This window comes from Varanus komodoensis, unplaced genomic scaffold, assembly GCF_004798865.1.
Source record: "Varanus komodoensis strain SLA01 unplaced genomic scaffold, ASM479886v1 scaffold3, whole genome shotgun sequence".
NCBI classification, from domain to species: Eukaryota; Metazoa; Chordata; class Lepidosauria; order Squamata; family Varanidae; genus Varanus; species Varanus komodoensis.
The window spans coordinates 31,324,378-31,344,112 of record NW_025335761.1 but is presented as its reverse complement, the minus strand read 5'-3'; the positions used below and the strand labels follow the sequence as shown (position 1 = coordinate 31,344,112).

Here is a 19,735-nt window from a genome sequence, read left to right as displayed (position 1 = left end):
TGTGTACTGTGTTGATCCCTCTTTTTCAGTGGAAGTTCATGTCCCATCTCCAATCTTCACTTTGGTTTTTGTACAGGAAATGGGAGGGGGCAAAGTTTCAGCTTGTGCCAGTGGCAGCAACATTTCTTGAGCTTCTCCTGCCTCCTAGAGCCTAATTTGAATGTCTGTTACAGCTACTTGCATTCCAGCTGAAGACTGTAACTTCCAACATCAGCCAGCCTGCAAATATACTTCCCTTTCCTTTGTTTACCGACTAGCTAGATTCAGAAGAAACTGAAAGCTTGCACACTATTGGCCTAGTAAAGGTATTGCCCTAATACAGATTTTGGGATGTGCTTTCAGGGGTAATAAAGTTTATTCTGGAGTAAACTCTTCCAAAAGAGTATAAATTGGAAACTTCCTAGTAAGTATTAGAGTTGAAAGGAAAGCTAGAAAGAATAGTTCATCATGATTCCAGCCTCCACCCCAGCTGCTTTGCCATCGCGGGTGGGGGCAGGGGGAGCACGCTTGGCAAATAGTTGCACCTGCTTTTCTTACAAGTTCCTCTGGCAGCTGCGCGGCAGACAAGCCATTCAACAGGAGCGGCTTTTTCTTCTTGCCGAGACAGGCAAAAGTTTTCCCTCTTGAGTTTGTCAAGCAGCTGCTAAAAACACACGATTCCCTCCAGGAGAAATAAAAGCAACAACAATCCTCAGAATGCTTAAAATAGCATCGAAATGAGAAATTGGCAAAACGGCTCTTGGAATCTCCCTTTTTCGACTCCCTCCGCCCCCACCGGCCCTCCTTTTGAATTCAGCTTGGAAAGCACATAGGAGGCACAAAGGAGCTGGAGGTTTTTGTACGTGCGTGCTTGGCCAGGGGAGGAGGGAAGGGAAAAAGGCAGCTTTCAGCAAGAATCAGAAATAAAGTGCTGATGTTTTGTATGTGCTTTCTCTTTCCCCATGTGAAGTTTCTCTGTGAAGTGTACTCTGGAGTGAAGTTTGTGTGTGATTGCTGACAGCCTCACGCTCTGCACGTAGCACTGTCATTAAGCCATCATCTCGCTGGCAAAGGGCCAGATCACACAGCAATTCCGAGGAAGTCTCCCTAAACCGAAAGAGCTCCCATTGATGTGTGTGTGTGTTTGTGTGTACGTACAGTGATAAACCAAGACTGTTTACTTCTGCTAATTGGTGGCTAACTCCTGCTACCCCAACAGAACATAAATTAATTTTCAACAGCCTCTTTACATTCGAGGTTGCAATGGCATGACTACTCTCAGCAAGCAGCAGATAGGTTCTGAAATTATGTGCACTTCTGTGGACATAGAAAGGAACATCCGTTGCATGCAATTTAACATTTATTTTTTTAAGGAAAGCTTAACAATCAGGAATGTGGGGAAACTGCAGTCAAGAATATATGAGCAGCAGGATGCTTGCACATAAATCATCACTATATATACCAAAGTACATGGGGCGAAAAGAGCAAGACAACACCCTTCTTACAAAAGAAAGATGAATTGTTTTGATAATTAGAACAGACTGCAGTTTTCATGGCAAGCAAAATTATGATTCTGTTGCTAGTGAGTTCCTCTCAACCCAAGTTTTATTTTTGTAGACTTGAGTATTTGCTTTGTGCTGAAAATGCAAAGGGAGCAGATGCAGCCAGTTTGGAAGAACAGTTTTACAGTGGGGCTGCTGACATTATTTATATATTTCTTTACCTGTGTGTATTATAACAAAAATAAACTTGCAGCCTTGGGATGAAGTCTAGCCAAAGCTAAGTGGATGCAAGTACCACTGATTTCCCAGGACAAATTAAGTATGGGGCTATTCTTTCCATTGGTATGCAGTGGGGTTTAACTACTGGCCTCAGTTGTGCTATTCAGTGAACACTGCTCCTTCCCTATCATTCAGCCAGTTGTGTGTGCTTGGGGGGGCATGGTGGGTGCAAGATGAAATTTTTACTAGGAATCCATTGAACCTCTACATCTGTGTGCATTAGACTTGATCAGTGTTGATTGTTCCTCAGTTTTCAATGTGCTTTTTCAGCACCTCTTGTATTTCCTGGAGACACCTGGTTGGGTGGGGTGGATGTTGTAGGTCTTGTAGGTGTAGTGCCTTCTGTTTGTGCGACTGGGTGTGCTGTTAAGCATATGTGAATGGATGATGTGATCACCTTCCGAATCAGACAACTGCCCTGTCAGCCCAGTATGTTTATTCAGCTGCAAGCAGCTCTCCAAAGTCTTAGGGCCAGTCCTCCTAGCTGAGATCCTTTTAACCAGAGAGGTTAAGCATGTGAATGGGAAAAGGCATGGGGACTCCCACATTGGTGAGATGCCATGCCACAAATCATGCTGGTGTTGAGATCAAGCAAGGGCCAACACGCCAGCTCAGCCTTCCTCAGCATGGTTCTCTCCGACTGTTTTGGATGATAACTCCCATCAATCCAGCCAGCATGGCCAGTAGGTTGGAAATTGTGGGAACTGTTTCCCAAAACATCTGGGAACACCATACTGGGGGAAGACTGTGCTAGCTGGTTGGGGTGTGCTCACATTGCTCCATCAAGCAGAGTTCATGACATGTTCCCACTGCAAGCAGCCCCTTGGGAATGGAAGAAGGCAGACTCAAAAGGGAGGCCAGTGTCTGTTTCCAAATCCGTCCACAGCTTTGCTATGACTGTGCTAATCTGTCACAAGGCAAGTGTACACAGCTGATACGTACTAGTGTCCCTGGGCAACTTTCAGAATGAGGCATTTTGCTGAGTTTTGCTAGAGTTACCACTACGGATGAGCAACGACACCAGTTCTCTGATGCTTTGCCCTGCAAATGAGCTTGCTTTCTTCCAAAGAAGTCAGTGAGGAATTTTCTTGTTATTCAGGCCAACCCAAAGGGCTCAGATTATGCAGTTTTGCTCCCCCCTCCAGTTACCCTAACGTAAAGTACAAGGAGTTGGTGGGAGTGATGCTTTGGGGCTATCCTTTCAAGCCTAGATTTTTATTTGAGCCAGAGAAGAGTTTGGAGAATTGTGGGGAGGGTGTTTTGAGTTTTCTTTTTTGCTTTAAGAGGCTCCTGGAGTTCTTCTGCAAGGCAAACTTGGGTGAAATCCCTATTTACCATTGACGTGATAGAGAACTGGCACTCATAGGCCAAAACATGTGAGGACGACAAGTTGCACACCTGGAAGGCCCAGGCTATTTCAGACGCACTTCACTTTTTTAAAATGAGGAAGCGATTTGGACTGCTTTCCTCATTTATTTCTTTAAAATATTTCTGTGCCATCTATCCTTCATCAAAAAGGCACTTCACAAGAATACAACAATTAGAATTACAACTCCAGTAACACATAAAGATAAAACAGGAGATGAGGTTATATTAAGATTGGTTCTGTGCATCAGTAATTACAGCTATCAAAATGCAAAGTGAGCCTTTTATGTTGTGGAGTTGGCTCTTCATTAGACTTTATGCATGTTTGTAGGGTGGAATCCCATCAGTTCAGTTACCTCACTTTTTTCCAGCTCTTGTAGACTGATCTTGGCTTCACTACATTCAGCTCATTCTAGTAGTCCACTTTCATTTCCCCTTTTCATCAAATTAACCAAGAAGAGGTGCTAACAGCTAGAAGCCCCCAGCTTCATCTGCGCTGGAGTTATTCCAGCCCAAACTCTGGTAAAACTGGAGAATGTTTCCACAGGCTCTAGAAGGGCCACAGTGATTTCCCTTCATTGTTCCATCCCTCATCCAAACAGTGCCAGTGGTTGAGGAAAGTATATCATCTTTCAGCACTGCTGGTCTGCCCTCATTCTGCTGCCGGAGCTCACTGTCCCTTTTTAACATGAATACACATGTGCATATGATCGTGCTTTCGAAGCTCCACATTCTAACCTAGGGATGAGGAGCAAGGTTAAAAACCTTGCATCCAGTATCCAAGGATTTGCACACATTATGGATTTGGCAGATCCAGATCTTGATATATAAATTGCTGTACGGATGAAAAGTGGGGTCTGCTGTAAATGCAGCATTCACCTCTTCAAGGGGTACTGAATTGAGGTCCTCTTTCTTCCTTCAATAGGTCATCAGCAGGGTCAATGTTTATAATGTGAAACAGTTGTTTGACTAGGAACATATGCAGAAATATGTGGTAATTGGGGAATTTCAAACGAATTAAATGGTGAAGCAGAACCAGATTTGCAATCCTACCTTCAAGTATTAACTTCTGAGAGTTTGTGACTCTGACAACAAAAAATGGCAGTCTTAACTGATTCCTCCTTGCAAAGTTTTCTCTGTGTTTGCATATACATGTTAGTGTGTGAGATACATGTCAGTGTATCTTTCTCTCATTTTATATATATATCAATTGCCAGTTTCAGTTTTGGCTTTGTTCTCTGTTATTTGCATTGCAATCATCCTGAGCAGAGTTAGATAGGAGACTTGGCTAATTCAGCTGATACTGATTTTTAATTTGGAGGTGGGAAGGAAGGGATGGTTCATCTGCTGTATCCTTTCCAGAATTCTAAAGCAAGAGGCTTTTGAATGTGGGTCTAACACTCTCTCCGTGGCCTAGGCTGTATGAGGAGTAACTGAATGAACACACCAGGACTGTTTCCTTTGTAGTCAGCAAGCTGCATGCTGCCCCATATTGTCCCGAGGTATCCTGCAATTCATGTATAAATTATCTGTGCCTACTATTAGTCTTGGCAACCATATTTTAAGCGCAGGCAGAAGTGTTGCCTTTTGAATGTTGTTGGATTGCATCTCCCATCAACTCTAGGTAGAATAGTCTGTGGTAAGGCATGATGGGTGTTGCAGTACAACCACACTTTCTCTATGCCTGTTCCCTATGCTCAATTAGTGATTTAGATGCTAAAGCTTTGCTTGTTTTAATCCATTACCAAAAATGACTGCCTACCAGACTGAACTGTCTGCTGCAGAGGGCATCTGTGACATAGATGTGGACTTTAAGGCCAGGTTGTATGTTTAGACCAGCCTTCCCCAACTTGATGTTGACGTTGGTCTACACTGGGAAGGAAACGGAGCATCAGAAGCCATCTTATCCCAGTTCATGATTTTTCTACGTAGTTCCGAATGTTGTGCCTTGGCTAGCAGAATTCTTCAGGGTATCAGGCAGATACCTTTGAATGGGAGATGCCATGCACTGAATCTGGGACCTTCTGAGGTTCCTACGACTGGGCTACCATTCCTCTTTCTACAGCTTCTTCCAGAGACTGCTGAGCAGCATACAGTTGCAACAGTGCCTGCCTCAGGCAACAGTGTGTGTTCCCCCACAAAGAGAAGAAAGGCCGGAGCATGCCCTATGACTACTAACACCTGCTTCCTCAAGGTCCTTGAGCTCCAGGAATTGGTGGCTGTGATTACGATCACCAGGAACCAGTGGCCTTAGGCCTCCAATATCTTTTCAGTTGTAAAAAGATGCCCAGTGCGTACTTGCCGGGAGGAAGTCTTGTGGTTCTTAGGGTGGTGGTGGGAATTCACTTCTGTTTTGCTGATAAACTGAATGAAATGAGGATATCAGTAAGTCTGAAAGCAGAACATGAAATACTGTTCTGAGAAAATACTTGGCTCATTTGTGGCACTTTTTTTTGGCAGCAGACCCCTAGAATTTCATGGAAGCGCAGTGTGAGAGATTTGTATAATTCAGTAGAAGAGCTCCAACCAAAGACAGGGGAGTTTAACTTCCTTGAGGGTGTTAGGTATAAAACATTCTGAGGAAAGGAAATGGAAGGGGTTCCATCAGCATTTCATAAAAAAATAGATTAAAGTATCAGGAATTATGGTACCTGAAATAATAGACAGACCCTAACTGTCTGTCTAAAAGATATGGGATATTTCTTCAAACAAGGCACAGTTGACAAGCTCTGAGGCAGAGAATGAAAACAGAGATAAATCTGAATTTTCCAGCATTGCACTCACAGTCTGTTTTCTACAGGAAAATTATGGCTATTCATGCTAGGTTAGACTTTCAGTTGTGTACTCTGTTAGTAAACAGTCCGTGTGCTGATCCTGGAATTTTTCCCGCATTAGCCCAAGTAAAAAGTGAGCTTTGCACAGCTGCGGTGCAGCCTTCCTCAACCAGTACTCTCCAGATGTGTTGAACTCTGCTGTAAAATCCCCAGCCGGCCAGCATGGTCACCAGGAAGTTGTGCATCAAAAGACATCTGGAAGGCACCAAACTGAGGAAGGCTGTCTTGGTAGAATGTGCCCTTTGATAGAAGATCACTCCAATAACTTAAGACTAAGTAACACTTTAGAGAGAAATGTGTGTTTAAAAAAATGAGTATTCCTATTTTTACCTTTAGAGGCATGTTGGGGTAATCGAGGCAGTTTGACCATGCAAAGCAATAGGGTGGGTTTTTTTCTGTTATCTTTTTAATTGTATTTTAATGCATTTGTTCTGTTATTGTAATCAAGTTTTATTTATAATTGTAAGTCTCCTTGTGCCATTTTTCTTGGTAGGAAGATAAATGGAATGAATGAATGACATGAAATGAGTCAGAAAATCAGTATAGGAGTGCAGATGCTTAATTCTTTCTTTGCCTCTTCTTTGCTCCAAATTACCTTCATGCCACTTCCTGGTGGAAGGGAAAGTCAGTGGCTGGCTTACTGCACACATGTTTGTGTAAAGCTCAGTTTGGCCCCTCAAGTCATAGCAATGAATGACTAGAAGAGATCACACTCCACCCACCCTCAGGCGGTGCTCACCCGTTCTGATTGGTTCCAACAGGGGCTTACATGGGGCTACTGCTTCTAAATAAATCCTTGCTGAATTTAAACAAAAACTTATTTCAGTCCTTTGCAGCCACTTCATTGACTGTTCCTCAATTTCATCAGAATCTTCTGATATCCAGCTTAAATTTATTAGTGAACCAATTGAAATAAGAATTAGTTTCACATTCTTCACCAGGAGCATAATTCCTTAAGTTCATACTATTGATTTCACAGGAACATGATTGCCTTGAAGAATGGGGTGGGTATGAATAATTTTGTTAGCACTTAACAGGAGCCATTTGATGGCCGTGTGAAAAACTTGGAAGTGCATTTTGAGTCACACCAAAAGAGTAAAGAAAAAAACCTGTGGAATTTCTGGAAAATCTGACTGTTTTTCTTTCTGTATTTTGTACCTAGGCAATGGTAGCCTGCTACCCTGGAAATGGAACTGGCTATGTGCGTCATGTGGACAACCCCAACGGTGATGGGCGCTGTATCACCTGCATTTACTACCTGAACAAGAACTGGGACTCAAAGGTATGTAGGTCATGACACTAATGGAGTCCCACAAAGAAATGAATGAACTGTGATTGCTGAAGCAGATTAAATAAGGAATGACAGAATAGTTTGTGGTTTCTCACCTTTTCAACTATCCCTCCCTCCTGTGAAACAACCTTTGGAAAGGAACATTTGCACTTGTGAGGAATATTTTTTCATTTGCACTATGTAGAAGAAGGTCAAACAAACTTGCATTTGTTCCTGGCTAAGCCCTGCCTTCTTGCTGTATGTCCTTAACCTTCTAAAAACAATGTATTTGCTCACATCATTCCTGTTTCAGGATTGGAGGTGGTTGTGATATACCTGAAGAGAAAGATATTTGTCTTGTGCCCTGAGGGTTGATGCTTGTCAAAAAGCATTGCTTTTCAAAGCCCCAGATTTGGGAGAATGCCCACTACAACGAATGCAAACGCCCAGCCCCTGAGGAAGCCAAGAAAATCTTGAACATGTACTTCTTTATATGGCACGATAAGATTCCAAATGTCTCTCAGAGTAGGAAAGGGAAGATTCATGCTTTCCTTTTCCTTTTGAAGTGAAAAGTGAGAAAACTGCAGAGTTTCTTTTTTGCCTCTTGGAGAATTGCTTGTGACTTACAAGCTTCCAAATCAATAGGGCCAGCTCCCTAAAATATTTTAACATTAATATTTCTACTGAAAAGTTAAAAAAGCAGGAATATGACAAATGCATGTCTCATGCAGGCACACTTATTAGGTAGCCAGGATTGGATGTGATTCCCTGTTGAATATGTAGTTTGTAGCAAACCTGGACATAAGCTCGTAAGTGGCCATCACTTATTTGCAAATGCCATAATTTTCACGTGTGAAAGAGCAGAGGTACCATTGGTCTTCTGTCCTCATGGCTAACTATGATGTTGTAGAACTACAGCTTGCTTTGAAATCTGCTTGGCTAGATTCCTGGTAACAGTACAGGGACTCCTCAGGAGAAACTATCTGCCTTTTCCATTAATAATTCCTTCACTCCTTGTGATGTAAAGCCCAGAGCCACAATCATAAGCAGTTGCCTTGTGGGTGTGCCCCGAGGTTTACAACTGAGCACTTGTATAAGTGCCAATAGCAATAGCAAAGAGCAATAAACAAGTAGAGATATTGTATAAATAAACTAGACAAGTTTTGTGTGCTGGAGACAAAACCACAAGGAATCTTTGTTCTAACATATTAAATGCAACTTATTGTAGTCCATTAAGGGAGGGTTTATTTGTAAAACATGCAACATCATGTTCTGAGGTCTTGGCAAAAGGATCGTTTCTTTTTTGTATTAATTGTTTATTCATTTTAAGAAACATACAAGTTATGAGCATAACAACTGTGATGGTTAATGAAGTTGAAGAATATTGACAATAAAATAGGCATTCTGTAAAGAACAGAATTCTGGCATTCTGATATATCACACAAAGGCCTTTATACTGCCAAATCCTTTCATCTGTTTAGTATCTGCCATGCCCCGAAATATAGTTGTTCTTTAAGAAACAGTGGTCTATTTACCCAGTTGACAGTCAATCCTCATTTCTAACTTCATTAACGAGAAAAGGTCAGTGCTTATAGCAGCCTTCTCTGTGTACCTTTCCCATACTGTTCACACTGTATTAAGGGTGAAGTCCAAGCCCACAGGAAAGCTGGCTAAGAAGGCCCTAGGAAGTGGCATCAGTGCTGTTGTATCTGTAGAGGTAGAGAAGTGCTGGCAGAATGACATGCTGCTGGACATCCTCCCCATGTGCCCCTGGAATTTCTACAAGTCTGTGTAATCTGCTGCCTGTGTTACACCCACAGAGCAGGGCAAAGTGGGGCATGAATATGTCACACCAAAAGCCCAGTAGACCCACAGAAATGGCCCAACTCTGTCATCCATGTGATTGGCTTGAGTCATTCCTTCCCATTGTTGTTAGTGGGAAGAAAGAAGAATCATCTGTCCTCCCGCCATATCCTTTCTGCTTGAGGCAAAAAAGCAGGGCATTGGCTGTGGGGATTATTCTGCCAGCAGCTTTAATGCCTCTTCCAGCCACCAGCCACTGTAAGAGTTCTGTAGATCAACTCCTATAAATAAGGAAATAAGCTACTCTGAGACATGCACTGTGAACTTAACCTGTTCTCTTCTCTCTCTCCACTACCACATTAAGCTACATGGAGGGATTCTACGAATATTCCCTGAGGGCAAGTCCTATGTAGCGGATGTGGAACCCATATTTGACAGATTACTTTTTTTCTGGTCAGATCGAAGAAACCCTCATGAAGTACAGCCTTCCTATGCAACAAGGTAAGGTGAATGTAGGAGGGCTTTTTTTGCATGTGTAGAACATAATGAACTCAGCGCCTCAAGTTAGGGGTCTCAGATAGCAGGTCTGAGAAGGATCTGCTTCTCTTTTTTTTTTAAATCTCACATTTCAATGACATAGTTTTATTTATGAGAAATGGCTTCCAAGTATTCATGTGTAGTGTTTAAAATAAAACCAAAATCAAGGTATTGCAGAATAATTGTACAATATTGGCTACCTGTTGATTGGCATTCAGTATTCATATGCAAATTATATGCATGACTCCATGTAAAGTAGTATGCAAATTAATGTTGGCCTGCTGGCTTAACATATGTTTCCATTGTGGTTTTGGATGCTGGACATGTTGTCCAGGCCTGTTCAAGAAAGCATTTCATGCTGGGGGTTTTCCAGCCCTGGTACATGCAAACAAGTTGTGACTTAACGGACTCTTTGAATGCAATCCCATAAAAATGTATCAATAGAGCAAACTCTGCACCCAGAGATTTTCTCTTTGTTACTCAAAAAGAAAACTGTGGTGCTGAACTGCAAGAGCCCCCTTTCCACAGACCTGTGCTACGGCCTCTGCTGCAGCCCCTGTGATTGCCGTCACTCCAGTTTGGGGATGTGTAAAAATTTCTGTTCACATATGAAGCTACTTCATCTGGAGTCAGACCATTGGGCTCTCTTCTCCAGCACTGCTGACCCTCTCCAAGGTTTCACGCAGGAGTTTTTCCTGGTGGGCCTGGAGGTGCCGGGGTTTGAACCATGTGGTCTGCCACTGAGCAAGGGCCCTTTTGAGCTTCTTTCTGGTACCATGTTTACACACTGATATACAAGCAACAGAATCTCAGGCAACATCTTGGGAGGTATGCTTGAATTACTGTACCAAGTGGCTTTAGTGGATTGTTTTCATGCTTCAGAATATTGCTATGTAAAGCCTAGAAAAAACTTAAGTGAGTTGAAATGTGCTCTCTTAATCTCTGGAGGTGCCTATAACTGGAAGGAGATGAAGGCATAAAACCGACTCTCTCTGCCTGCCTGTTTGTAGTTGTGCCATGCATGCAGATGAACAAAGTTACAATGTGCACAACTAGACTGTCACCTACTGACCAATTTGGTTGTTTAGTAATATATTCCTAATGTAGCATTAAATCAACTGCTGTTGCTTGTTTTTAATAAGAGAGGGAGAGAAGTCTGGCATTCTGCCCTCAGTAGGGTACCATTCAGAGATATAAATCAATTTCTTCTTCTTCTTCACAGATATGCCATGACTGTGTGGTATTTTGATGCTGAAGAAAGAGCAGAAGCCAAAAAGAAATTCAGGAATTTAGTTGGTATGAACATTTACTCCTGCTATCATCAAATCTGTGTAGCTACCACCTACCACATTGTGATATTAAGAACTCCAGAACATGAATTGCATAGGAACACACCTGTGGCTTGATCCAGGAATCCATGTAGTGGATGCTTTTACAGGCAGATTTCTCCAGGCAAATACAATGTGTTGGATGTGCACTTGGACATTACTTTCCAAATGGGGCACATTTATCCCATATGAATTTTCCATGCAGCAGCTCCTCTGTAGTCCTTTGCATCTTCAGAAATAACGGCATGCTTGCAACCTCCTGCTTGGGCCTTCAGTTCTCCCCTGGAACTTACCTACAATGCATGATTGCAGCTGTCTTAAATAATTCCCATTTGGAAAGGAATTAAAATAGTATGAATGAGTAACCAAATTAGACAAGACAAGGTTTTAGCTTCAGTTTTCAAGTGTATGATGTCGTATGTAGAGTATTGGACTTAGACTATCAAGCCCTGGATTCAAATCTCTGATTGGCTGCAAAGCTCACCTTGGACTGGGTTCATTTCTTAGTCTAACCTATCTGATAGCATTGTTATGAAGATAAAAGGAAGCCTGTGTATGCTGGAGGAAAAGCAGGATGAAAACATAATCAATAACCATAACAAATAAAATGTACCCTATTTGTCAGCTGTATGGAGCTGGAGCCAAGACCTTGGCATGCCCAGTGCTGATTAACAGCTCATGAAGTACCTGTATATATTACTCAGTATATTTTGGGTTGTGGTTTTCCAACAGCCACTGTTTCTGTGATTTAGGACAGGGAGGTCAGAAGGGGAATCATTGAAATCAGTTCCTATTAATGTCAAAAATTCCCAAGAAAGAGACTCTGATCCAAATGGAATTTGAGCTCTTCCATCTTGTCTCCTCTGCTTTTCAATAATTATATAAAGCTGCTGGGTGAGGAATCATAGTGAGGTACCAGTGCACTGATATCTCCCAACTCTTTTTCTCAGTGTCATATCAATCAAGTAAGGTTGGGAAATTGTTGAACCATTGACAGGACCCAACAGTGAGAAGGACAAGGGCTGATAAACTGAACTGGAATCCTGGCAAGATGAAGCACTGGAGAGGGGTGGGCCCAGGTCTAGAAAGCTCATGTTCAGCCTGTTCTGGAAGGGGCTGCACTTCCTCCAAGGGTGCAAATGCTGAAGGCGCACAGCTTGTGGTGCACTTGTGATCCAACCAGCCACCAAATTATAGCATCTTTTCCCAGATGTTGCTGGTTCACCAGCACGCAGTTCGTGGATGAGGATAACTTGGCCACAGTGATTCATGCTCTGGTGACCTCTAAGATGGATTGCTACAATGCATTCTGTGTGGCACTGCCTTTGAAAATGTTTTGGAACTGTCAGTATGCTCAGAAATTGTGTTTCTGGTCAGTGGGCACAGATGGAGCCATGTTATACAGGCATTGGCTTCTTGTTCACTTAGGCGCCCAGTCCAAGATCCTGGGGATCTCCTTGAAAGCTCTGCAAGGCTTGGGGCACCTCTTCTCATTCCATCCTGCCATGTGTTGACCTCTTCAGAGGAGGCCCTTCTGAGTGCCATCAGTGGGGAAATGCGTTGTGCATTTACAAAGGAGAGGGTCTGTGTGTTTTGGACTGCTCTCTGCAGAATGAATGACATGGAGAGTGCTGGCTTTGCGTTCTTTTCAGCACAAAAAATCCAAAAACAAAACATATTTATTTGCCCAAACATTTTAAGGAGAATTGTGAAACTGGGTTTGGCATGCAATCGAAATTGATTTTAGATTTGTTTGTTCGCTAGTTTCATGTGTCCCCTTGTCTCAGTGTGCAGGGCACAAATGCTTTGCTTAGAGTAAGGAGGTGACTGAGGGCGGTGGTGGTGGTGTGCGCCCTCTTCAGTTTACACACTTTTATCCTGTCTGTCCTTGAGCATCCCAGGCAGCTTGAATTTTTGAGGACATAAGCAGGACTTCCTCCCTTGGGGCTTTCTAGTATTGCTGCCCACTGAGTGCCTGCAGCTTAAGTGAAGCCTCCTTCTGCGTTGTTTTCTTCTGCCCCTCTGTGTCTTCCTTTTCTTCCTCCTTCATCCTATTAAAAGAAATTTTGACAGCAACAAAACAAAACTAATAATGCCTCAGTTTTCAGACAGCTCAAGCAGTCAGAGAGGCTACAGGGATAGCATGGGGGGAAAGTAGTAAAAGAAGGAACATGCACAAACCCTTAAAGTAAGCATTAGAGCTCTCACCCAGAATGTTTTTTCCCCTGAAATTCTTAATGCCCCTGTGAATGTGGCATTAAAAAAAAAAAGACTGTCTCCTTTGCGGGAAAACAGACTGGTTGCAAAAGGTGGGCTTATGACACAGACTAGTGTTTACAAATTTAAGTACAGTTTTGGTGATGACTAAATAATCTTACTACCAGACATCTGGGCTTGTAAACATGGTGTAGGACTTTCTCTCAATATTTCTTCTACCATTTAACCATGTCTCCATTTTTTCCTTGTAGATGCGGGGAAAACAGAAGCAGTTCTCAATGAACACTGAGCAGTGGTTTACCCAATGTAATTCTTCTGTTGCGATGATTTGGGAAATGTTTGCAAGCAATAAGATCCAAAGACACCACGGTCTGTTTCCAGTAATTATTGGGCACTCTTCTTCCTTGCAGAAATGCACTATTTTTTGGCACTGTCTAGTATTTGCATATTACAGTGATGGTACTCATGGCAGCTTCGTATCACACCTTTTTGGCATAAAGCACCCGTTTTCTACTTGCCTTTACCTGAAGGATGCCACCGGGGTTTCCTGAAACAAAGATGATCACCAAGCCTTCCACTAATGTCAAGACCAGGTTGGCAATATAGTGGTAATAAAGATACTAAGCCTTTGAAAATGTAACTGGGGAAACCTGAGTCTTATTTGCACTTTATTTACACGTTCTAGTTCAATGGGAAGGAGCTTTATAAAGAATCCTCTGTGGTAGACTGCAGCAGGCAACACAAAGCAATCAGAGCTGCAGAACGGAACTACAGATTTGTCAAGAGCCAAGTTCCTTATGCGCAACGTGGGGCCTTTGGACAGGCTGCCTCATCACTGTGCTGCACAGACTATTGGCTTCGCCAGCCTATATCATTAATTTCTAAAAAGGATCAGCCTCCCACTTGTCATAAATTGCTTGGATTTTATCCACATGTTTGAGCCAAGCAGCGGCAGTGGTTCCGTCACTTTGCCTTTTAGAGCCCCAGAACAGAGGTGGAGGCAGTTGTACAGCTGTCCACTGTTTTGTGTGAAATGTGTTTTCTCTTGGAAGTGTGATGGATCGGCATGATTTTCATCATTTTTTTAAACTTCCTTTTATAAAGTCACCACCCCTGCCAACTCTTGCCCAAATATGTAAATTTTTATGGAGAAATGCTGGCAAGCTAAATGCACGTATGCCAAGAATCCATCTAGTCAAACTTTAGTTTTATTATTAGTTTTAACTGATCTTCCACCAGCCACACTTCATATGTGAGAAATGGAACGTTGATAATCCACTGCGTGTATTTGTCAGACTGGTGAAATGCAGGAGGATACCTGCAGCCAAGCAAGAGAACATGGGATGCCATCTTGAATCACCTGGCATCTTTGATTAACTCTGCAATCCTGCATGGCAGTACCTTACATGAGAATAAACCCCATTAATCTCAATGGGTACTACTTCCAAGGAGGAATGTATTTTTCTGATCTGGCATCAATGGGGCTAGGATTATAGAAATGACTTTCAAGCCCAATCGCTGCTTGTGAATCTGTGAGAAAGTGTGTTCAGTATTGCAGCATTACAGTTCAGTTCTAAGATGAGTTATACCAGCAAAACCTTTTTTTTACAGAAGGTGATATACCAGTTTTGTAAACATGCAATATGAAAATGCATTACCTTGCTGGTAGAGACACTCTGACAATATTTTGGAATAAGATGCACAGTTATATTGCCAATTCAGTAGCCCACTGCAAATGTTTGTTTAATTTTATTTTGGTGCATATATAATTTGATTGAAAAAATGGTCCCAGATGTTATATTCAGGTAAACATTGCCTTCCTGCATTTGAGCCACAAGTTGTACAGATTCATGATGACTGAGCATGCATTTTCTTATCCTGGTTACACTTTTTGTACAGGAAAATGCCAGCTCTATTGAGTGAGTTTTCTGTTCTTGGGCACTCAGCACTTAGCATGGATCATGTGGCTTTGTGGCTGAAAAACAAGTATTCTTGTTTTCTTAAAATATATAATATAAAGCAACCTCTGGGATAAATTCACTCACCATTGATATCTCTAGCAATGTTCTGAACACTGTACTGGAGATTCTGCCTTGTTCTTCCATGTATATACTTTCCTCTGTGTTTCTGATCTTTCCAGTAAGTTATTCGGCTTTGGCAATTTTCAGTTTTCCTTTCTTGGTGACCAACATTGCTTCAGCCAGTTTCTTTCCTGATGTTACCCTTTTTACAGCTAGAAACGAGATGGCTCTTTTTATATCCCCTTTTTCCTGGTTAAGCAAGCTGCTTCTCCAGAATCTGAGCCAGTGAACAAGAGTGATACTTGCCCAGGCTCAGGATCTCTCTGTTCCATGCAGTGCAGCATCTTTGTGCCACATGCAGCATGGCATGTAAAACTGATGTATTCTGTAGCGAAATAATAGTTGTTCCATTCAGAAGAAGAGACTCTATTCTCTTCTTCCTTGGAAGTCTAATTTTTATGATGCTTTGAAATGCTTCTATTTCCTCTCAGATTTTCCCCTGAAGGCTTGCATGGTCCTATGGTTTTACCCACTTTGGCAAGATGGTGGTGTGACTTCAGCACACAGAGCCTATTTCATTTCAAGAAGATGTGATAAGCTCAAATGAGGCTCAGATAGATCAAACTCTCTCCTCTCCTTTTGTGGATGACATCTAGATAACTACATCAGTTGAAAAGAAAATGTGGCATTACATTTTTTCCTCATTCTTTCCCAATCTAGTGTATCCAGATTATTTGGACTTCAGTTCTTAACAGCCCCATCATGAAGAATGGCCAGGGATTCTAGAAGTGAGGAACACAAGAAACTGCCTTAAACCATGTTGGACCACTGGTCCATTCGGCCCACTAGTGTCCGCACTGGCTAGTACTGATGGTAGCTCTCCTGGGTGTCAGGCAAAGTTCTGGAGGGTAGCAGGTGAGGAAAGGCTGCAGACTCTGCCTATGGCTGTGCCAGCCAAATTCTATAGGCATCAGAGGGAGACTTTATGAATCAAGAGATGAGGCAGAATTAATTGAAAGAAAACAGCAAAGACTCTGGCAGCATCTTAGAGGCTAATGAATCAGTTGATTTTGGCATAAATGTTCATGACTATATTAGATATTTTGGTGGTCTTAAAATGCCACAAATGCAACTGTTTTTCCTGCAATGGGCTAATGTGGCAGCTCCTCTGAAAATTAATCAGAAATGGCTTGCATAGGTGCACTTAAGGCTATGGCTTTTTGTCAGGTTTCTCAAGCTGTCTTTGGACCAAGTTCCTTGCTTACAATACTCTCGCAAAGAGAGTCCAGTGCTTGTTGTTCAGGGGCACAGCTCCTGCTAATTAATTAATTAACACCCAGCCTGGTTGGTGCAATTTCGGTTTCCTTGTGGAATTGCAGAAAGTCAGGGAACATTATGAAAAGGTTTCCTTTTTAGTTTCAAGCACTGCCAAGTTCAAATGTGTTGCAGGGAATGGGTTGGAGTCAAAAAGCACTCAAGTCTGCTTTTGCTTAGTATGTGTGAAGATCATGGGCACATTTCTATGTGAAAATGGGTTGGGAAGACATAGAAGATCACAACCAATGGCATCCTTCTGCTCATTGAAGGCTTTTTGATCTTGCAGAGAATTCTGGGAAGGGAAGGGGAGGTGCAAAGGACATTTCTGCTATTTCCTCTGCAGTCCCTGTGCCTTCAAGCTCTGCTCAAGGTGTTTGGAAGAACTACCAGCATGGCATGAGATGTGGAGTTTGTGGAAATCTTCTCTGCCCCTCTGTTTATGGGAACCTCTACTGGATCATAGGATACAACTCTAGGGCTATTAACAAACTGTTGTATGATCCACAAGTGACAGAATCCAGGCATTCATTATTTCCTTATAACATGCTGGCAGATGTGTGCATCACTACCCATGCATTTGTATAAGGAAACTCATCTGTGAATCAGTCTTAATCTTCCTGACTTAATCTAGATACACATCAAAATGGAAAAAGATGGAATTGTTGTGGAAGCAGGTTGCATCCTAGCAACTGCTCCTTGTCAGGGAAGTGTGTCACATTCCTGGAGTGGTTTGCTGTATCTGTTTGTATACTACATCCATATGTCATATCGCCTTGTCTAAGGGGATGTTGCCTGTTTTTATTTCTATGAAACTACTGCCCGTGCAGTCATAGATGCTAGTCATACATGAACAAAGTTCTTTTGACTCCATAAGTTGTTTGGGACTTGAACTGGTGGTGTGCTCATCAGGTTTTAGGCACGGTGAAGTATTTGAATGTTTTATTAAGTTATACGCGTATTTATGCATGATTGAGACCTTCCAAATTATTACAAGAAAGTGAGGATGGGGAGTAATGCATTTAGAATGATTGAATGGTAGCCTCTTACAGAAATGACATTATCGGATCAACAGAAAATTTTTTGATCTGCTTGTTTATAGACTTGAAAGGCCACGGGTGCTTTTTACTGTCAGCTGGAGATTGAACTTGGAATGGGTGCAGAGGTTGAGACAGCACACTGAAATAGTTTTAGTATATTTAGTATTAATAAGGTATAATTAGTAGTCACTTTAGTTTCACATCAGAGTCGCTTCCCTAAGATAAAGTATTGCAGTTAAACATGAAAGGGCGTGCAATTCATAATCCTCTGTGTCCAAAAAAGTAGACACCATATGGTATATATCATGAAGTTTATAGAATTGCAGTTCATAGACTGTTGTTCAATTATTGTCTTTCCAAATCTGATTCTTTTTCAAATTAACTGCACTCTGCAACATCATTGTCCGAAGCACGCGCAGTGTACAGTGGAAGAAATGTTGAACAAAAACAGCCAACCAGGTTCCACAGTGGCTTGTTTACCTTGCCATTCATGCTGATGGTTTGCTGGAGGAATTTATATCACCTGAGCAGCTTGCCATGTCTTGTGAATCCAATGAGGGTGGCCTCTTGCCATAATTAAGAATCCATGAGAACCTGTGGGCTGCTTTAGAGTTCTGTGATCATGCAAAGAAACTCATATAGCCCAAAATAGTCCCCAAATGTCTTTATATTCATTTTAAGGTGGATGCACATTTGGATCCCTGAAACTGCTAAATGGCCTATGTTTAATCTCAAGTTCCTTCCAATGTTTTATTTTTCTCATAAAGTAAAAATTTCTGGGGAACGAGCATTCAGAAATTCTGTCCTTGTATGTGTATCTCACACTAGTGTTCTCTTCCAACCTTGTTGATTAAATACTATTGGTATTACTTTTCACTATTGTTGGTCCTAATACTGCCAGCCTGGAAAGTACATCTGCTTGCTGGCAAATACCTGTTTTGACTTCTTTTGTAACTTACTCCCCAGCCATCTCTCTGGGAGTACATTCTTTGGTATAGCTTTTGCCAGGTTGCATGCTGGTCATTGTTGCTGGCAGGTGGGCTGGATACTGAAACATACTATGGCATTTTACCATCTAACCCACCTTTTGTTTTCATGTTATTTAAAAAAATGGAATGAAATAAAGCATTGCAGGAGTCAATAAACACTGGGTCGCATCATATTCTGTTCTGGCTCAATAATTCTCTTCTGTGTTGTGTCTTATGTGAAGTCAGGAGCACACCTGGATTTAGAGTGTTAGACATTTTAGATGCACAAAAAGCTGACATTTATAATCATCTATAACAGACCATTGTGTTTGAACCTTGGGCTGATAGCAACCCAGAGAAGTTGCCAGTAAAAATAGCATCTTGCCTCATTGAGAAAGCAATTGGACATTCATGGGGATGGCCATAGGGAGATTTGGAGCTCCCCGGCTGCTTGCAGAGGGAGGTGCTTTGTGCAGCCACAGAAGGCGTTGCTGGCATTGTTCCTCCAACATCATTGCTGTGGTGACTGAAAAAGACACGTCCATGCGATCCTTGGATCTGTCAGCAAGGCCTGCCAGCCTTGTGGGTGGGGTGATGAATTCTCCCTTCCACAGTGGAAGCAGTAGGATGCTATTTCTTCCAAAAAGCGCTGGGGAGTAAAAAGTTGCTTCTCCCTTCTGCCCTGTGTTTGTCTAGCTACTTCACCTCAGCTCAGCAATATATTTTCACACATCTGGCAGACATTCTCCAGTCAGTTGCATTTGCTTGGATGAAGTGTCACATCTCTTTTCTTGATCTCACAACATTCTGTATTATAATAGTTGTGTTCAGATGACACAACAGCCCATGGGGTGGGGCTGGGGGTTAACGCAGGGTCCTACCACATATGCCATCCAGCCTTACGAAAATGCAAGCCCCATTGGGCATTGCTGTGCAGCTTGTGTTATCTGAACCTGAATGGCAGAGTCTATTTGAGGAATAAGCAAGCTGTTTTATGTTCATGCAAGGGTTCTTTAACCCTCAAGTAACCACCATGTCCTGGGTTTGGACATGACAAGCCACAGCATTCATCAGCTAGGGCTTATATATTCAACCCACAAAGGGCTGTCATGTTACGGGAAGTGGCCCATAGTCTCACGGAGTCTTGCCATGGACCTTGAGTCCCATTAAACCTTTTCCATCTTCTGGTTGCGATTTACCTCTCCATTATTTGTTCTCACTTTTCTGGCACTGCTTCCCCTATTTCTGTTATCAAAAATACATCTTTTGACCATAAAT

At 42.2% G+C, this 19,735-nt stretch overlaps 1 protein-coding gene across 2 annotated transcripts in view; it reads left to right on the top strand.

Annotated features, from left to right (window-relative positions):
- The window catches only part of EGLN3 (egl-9 family hypoxia inducible factor 3), a 43,259-nt gene extending 24,625 nt beyond the window's left edge, over positions 1-18,634 (top strand). For both annotated transcript variants that reach the window (XM_044436224.1, XM_044436225.1), the window contains exons 2-5: positions 7,122-7,241; positions 9,397-9,533; positions 10,792-10,865; positions 13,366-18,634. In XM_044436224.1, coding sequence (XP_044292159.1) covers positions 7,122-7,241; positions 9,397-9,533; positions 10,792-10,865; positions 13,366-13,403 — 369 coding nt within the window. In that variant the 3' untranslated portion in view covers positions 13,404-18,634. The remainder of the gene's footprint in view (positions 1-7,121; positions 7,242-9,396; positions 9,534-10,791; positions 10,866-13,365) is intronic.
- The last annotated feature ends 1,101 nt before the right edge of the window (positions 18,635-19,735 follow it).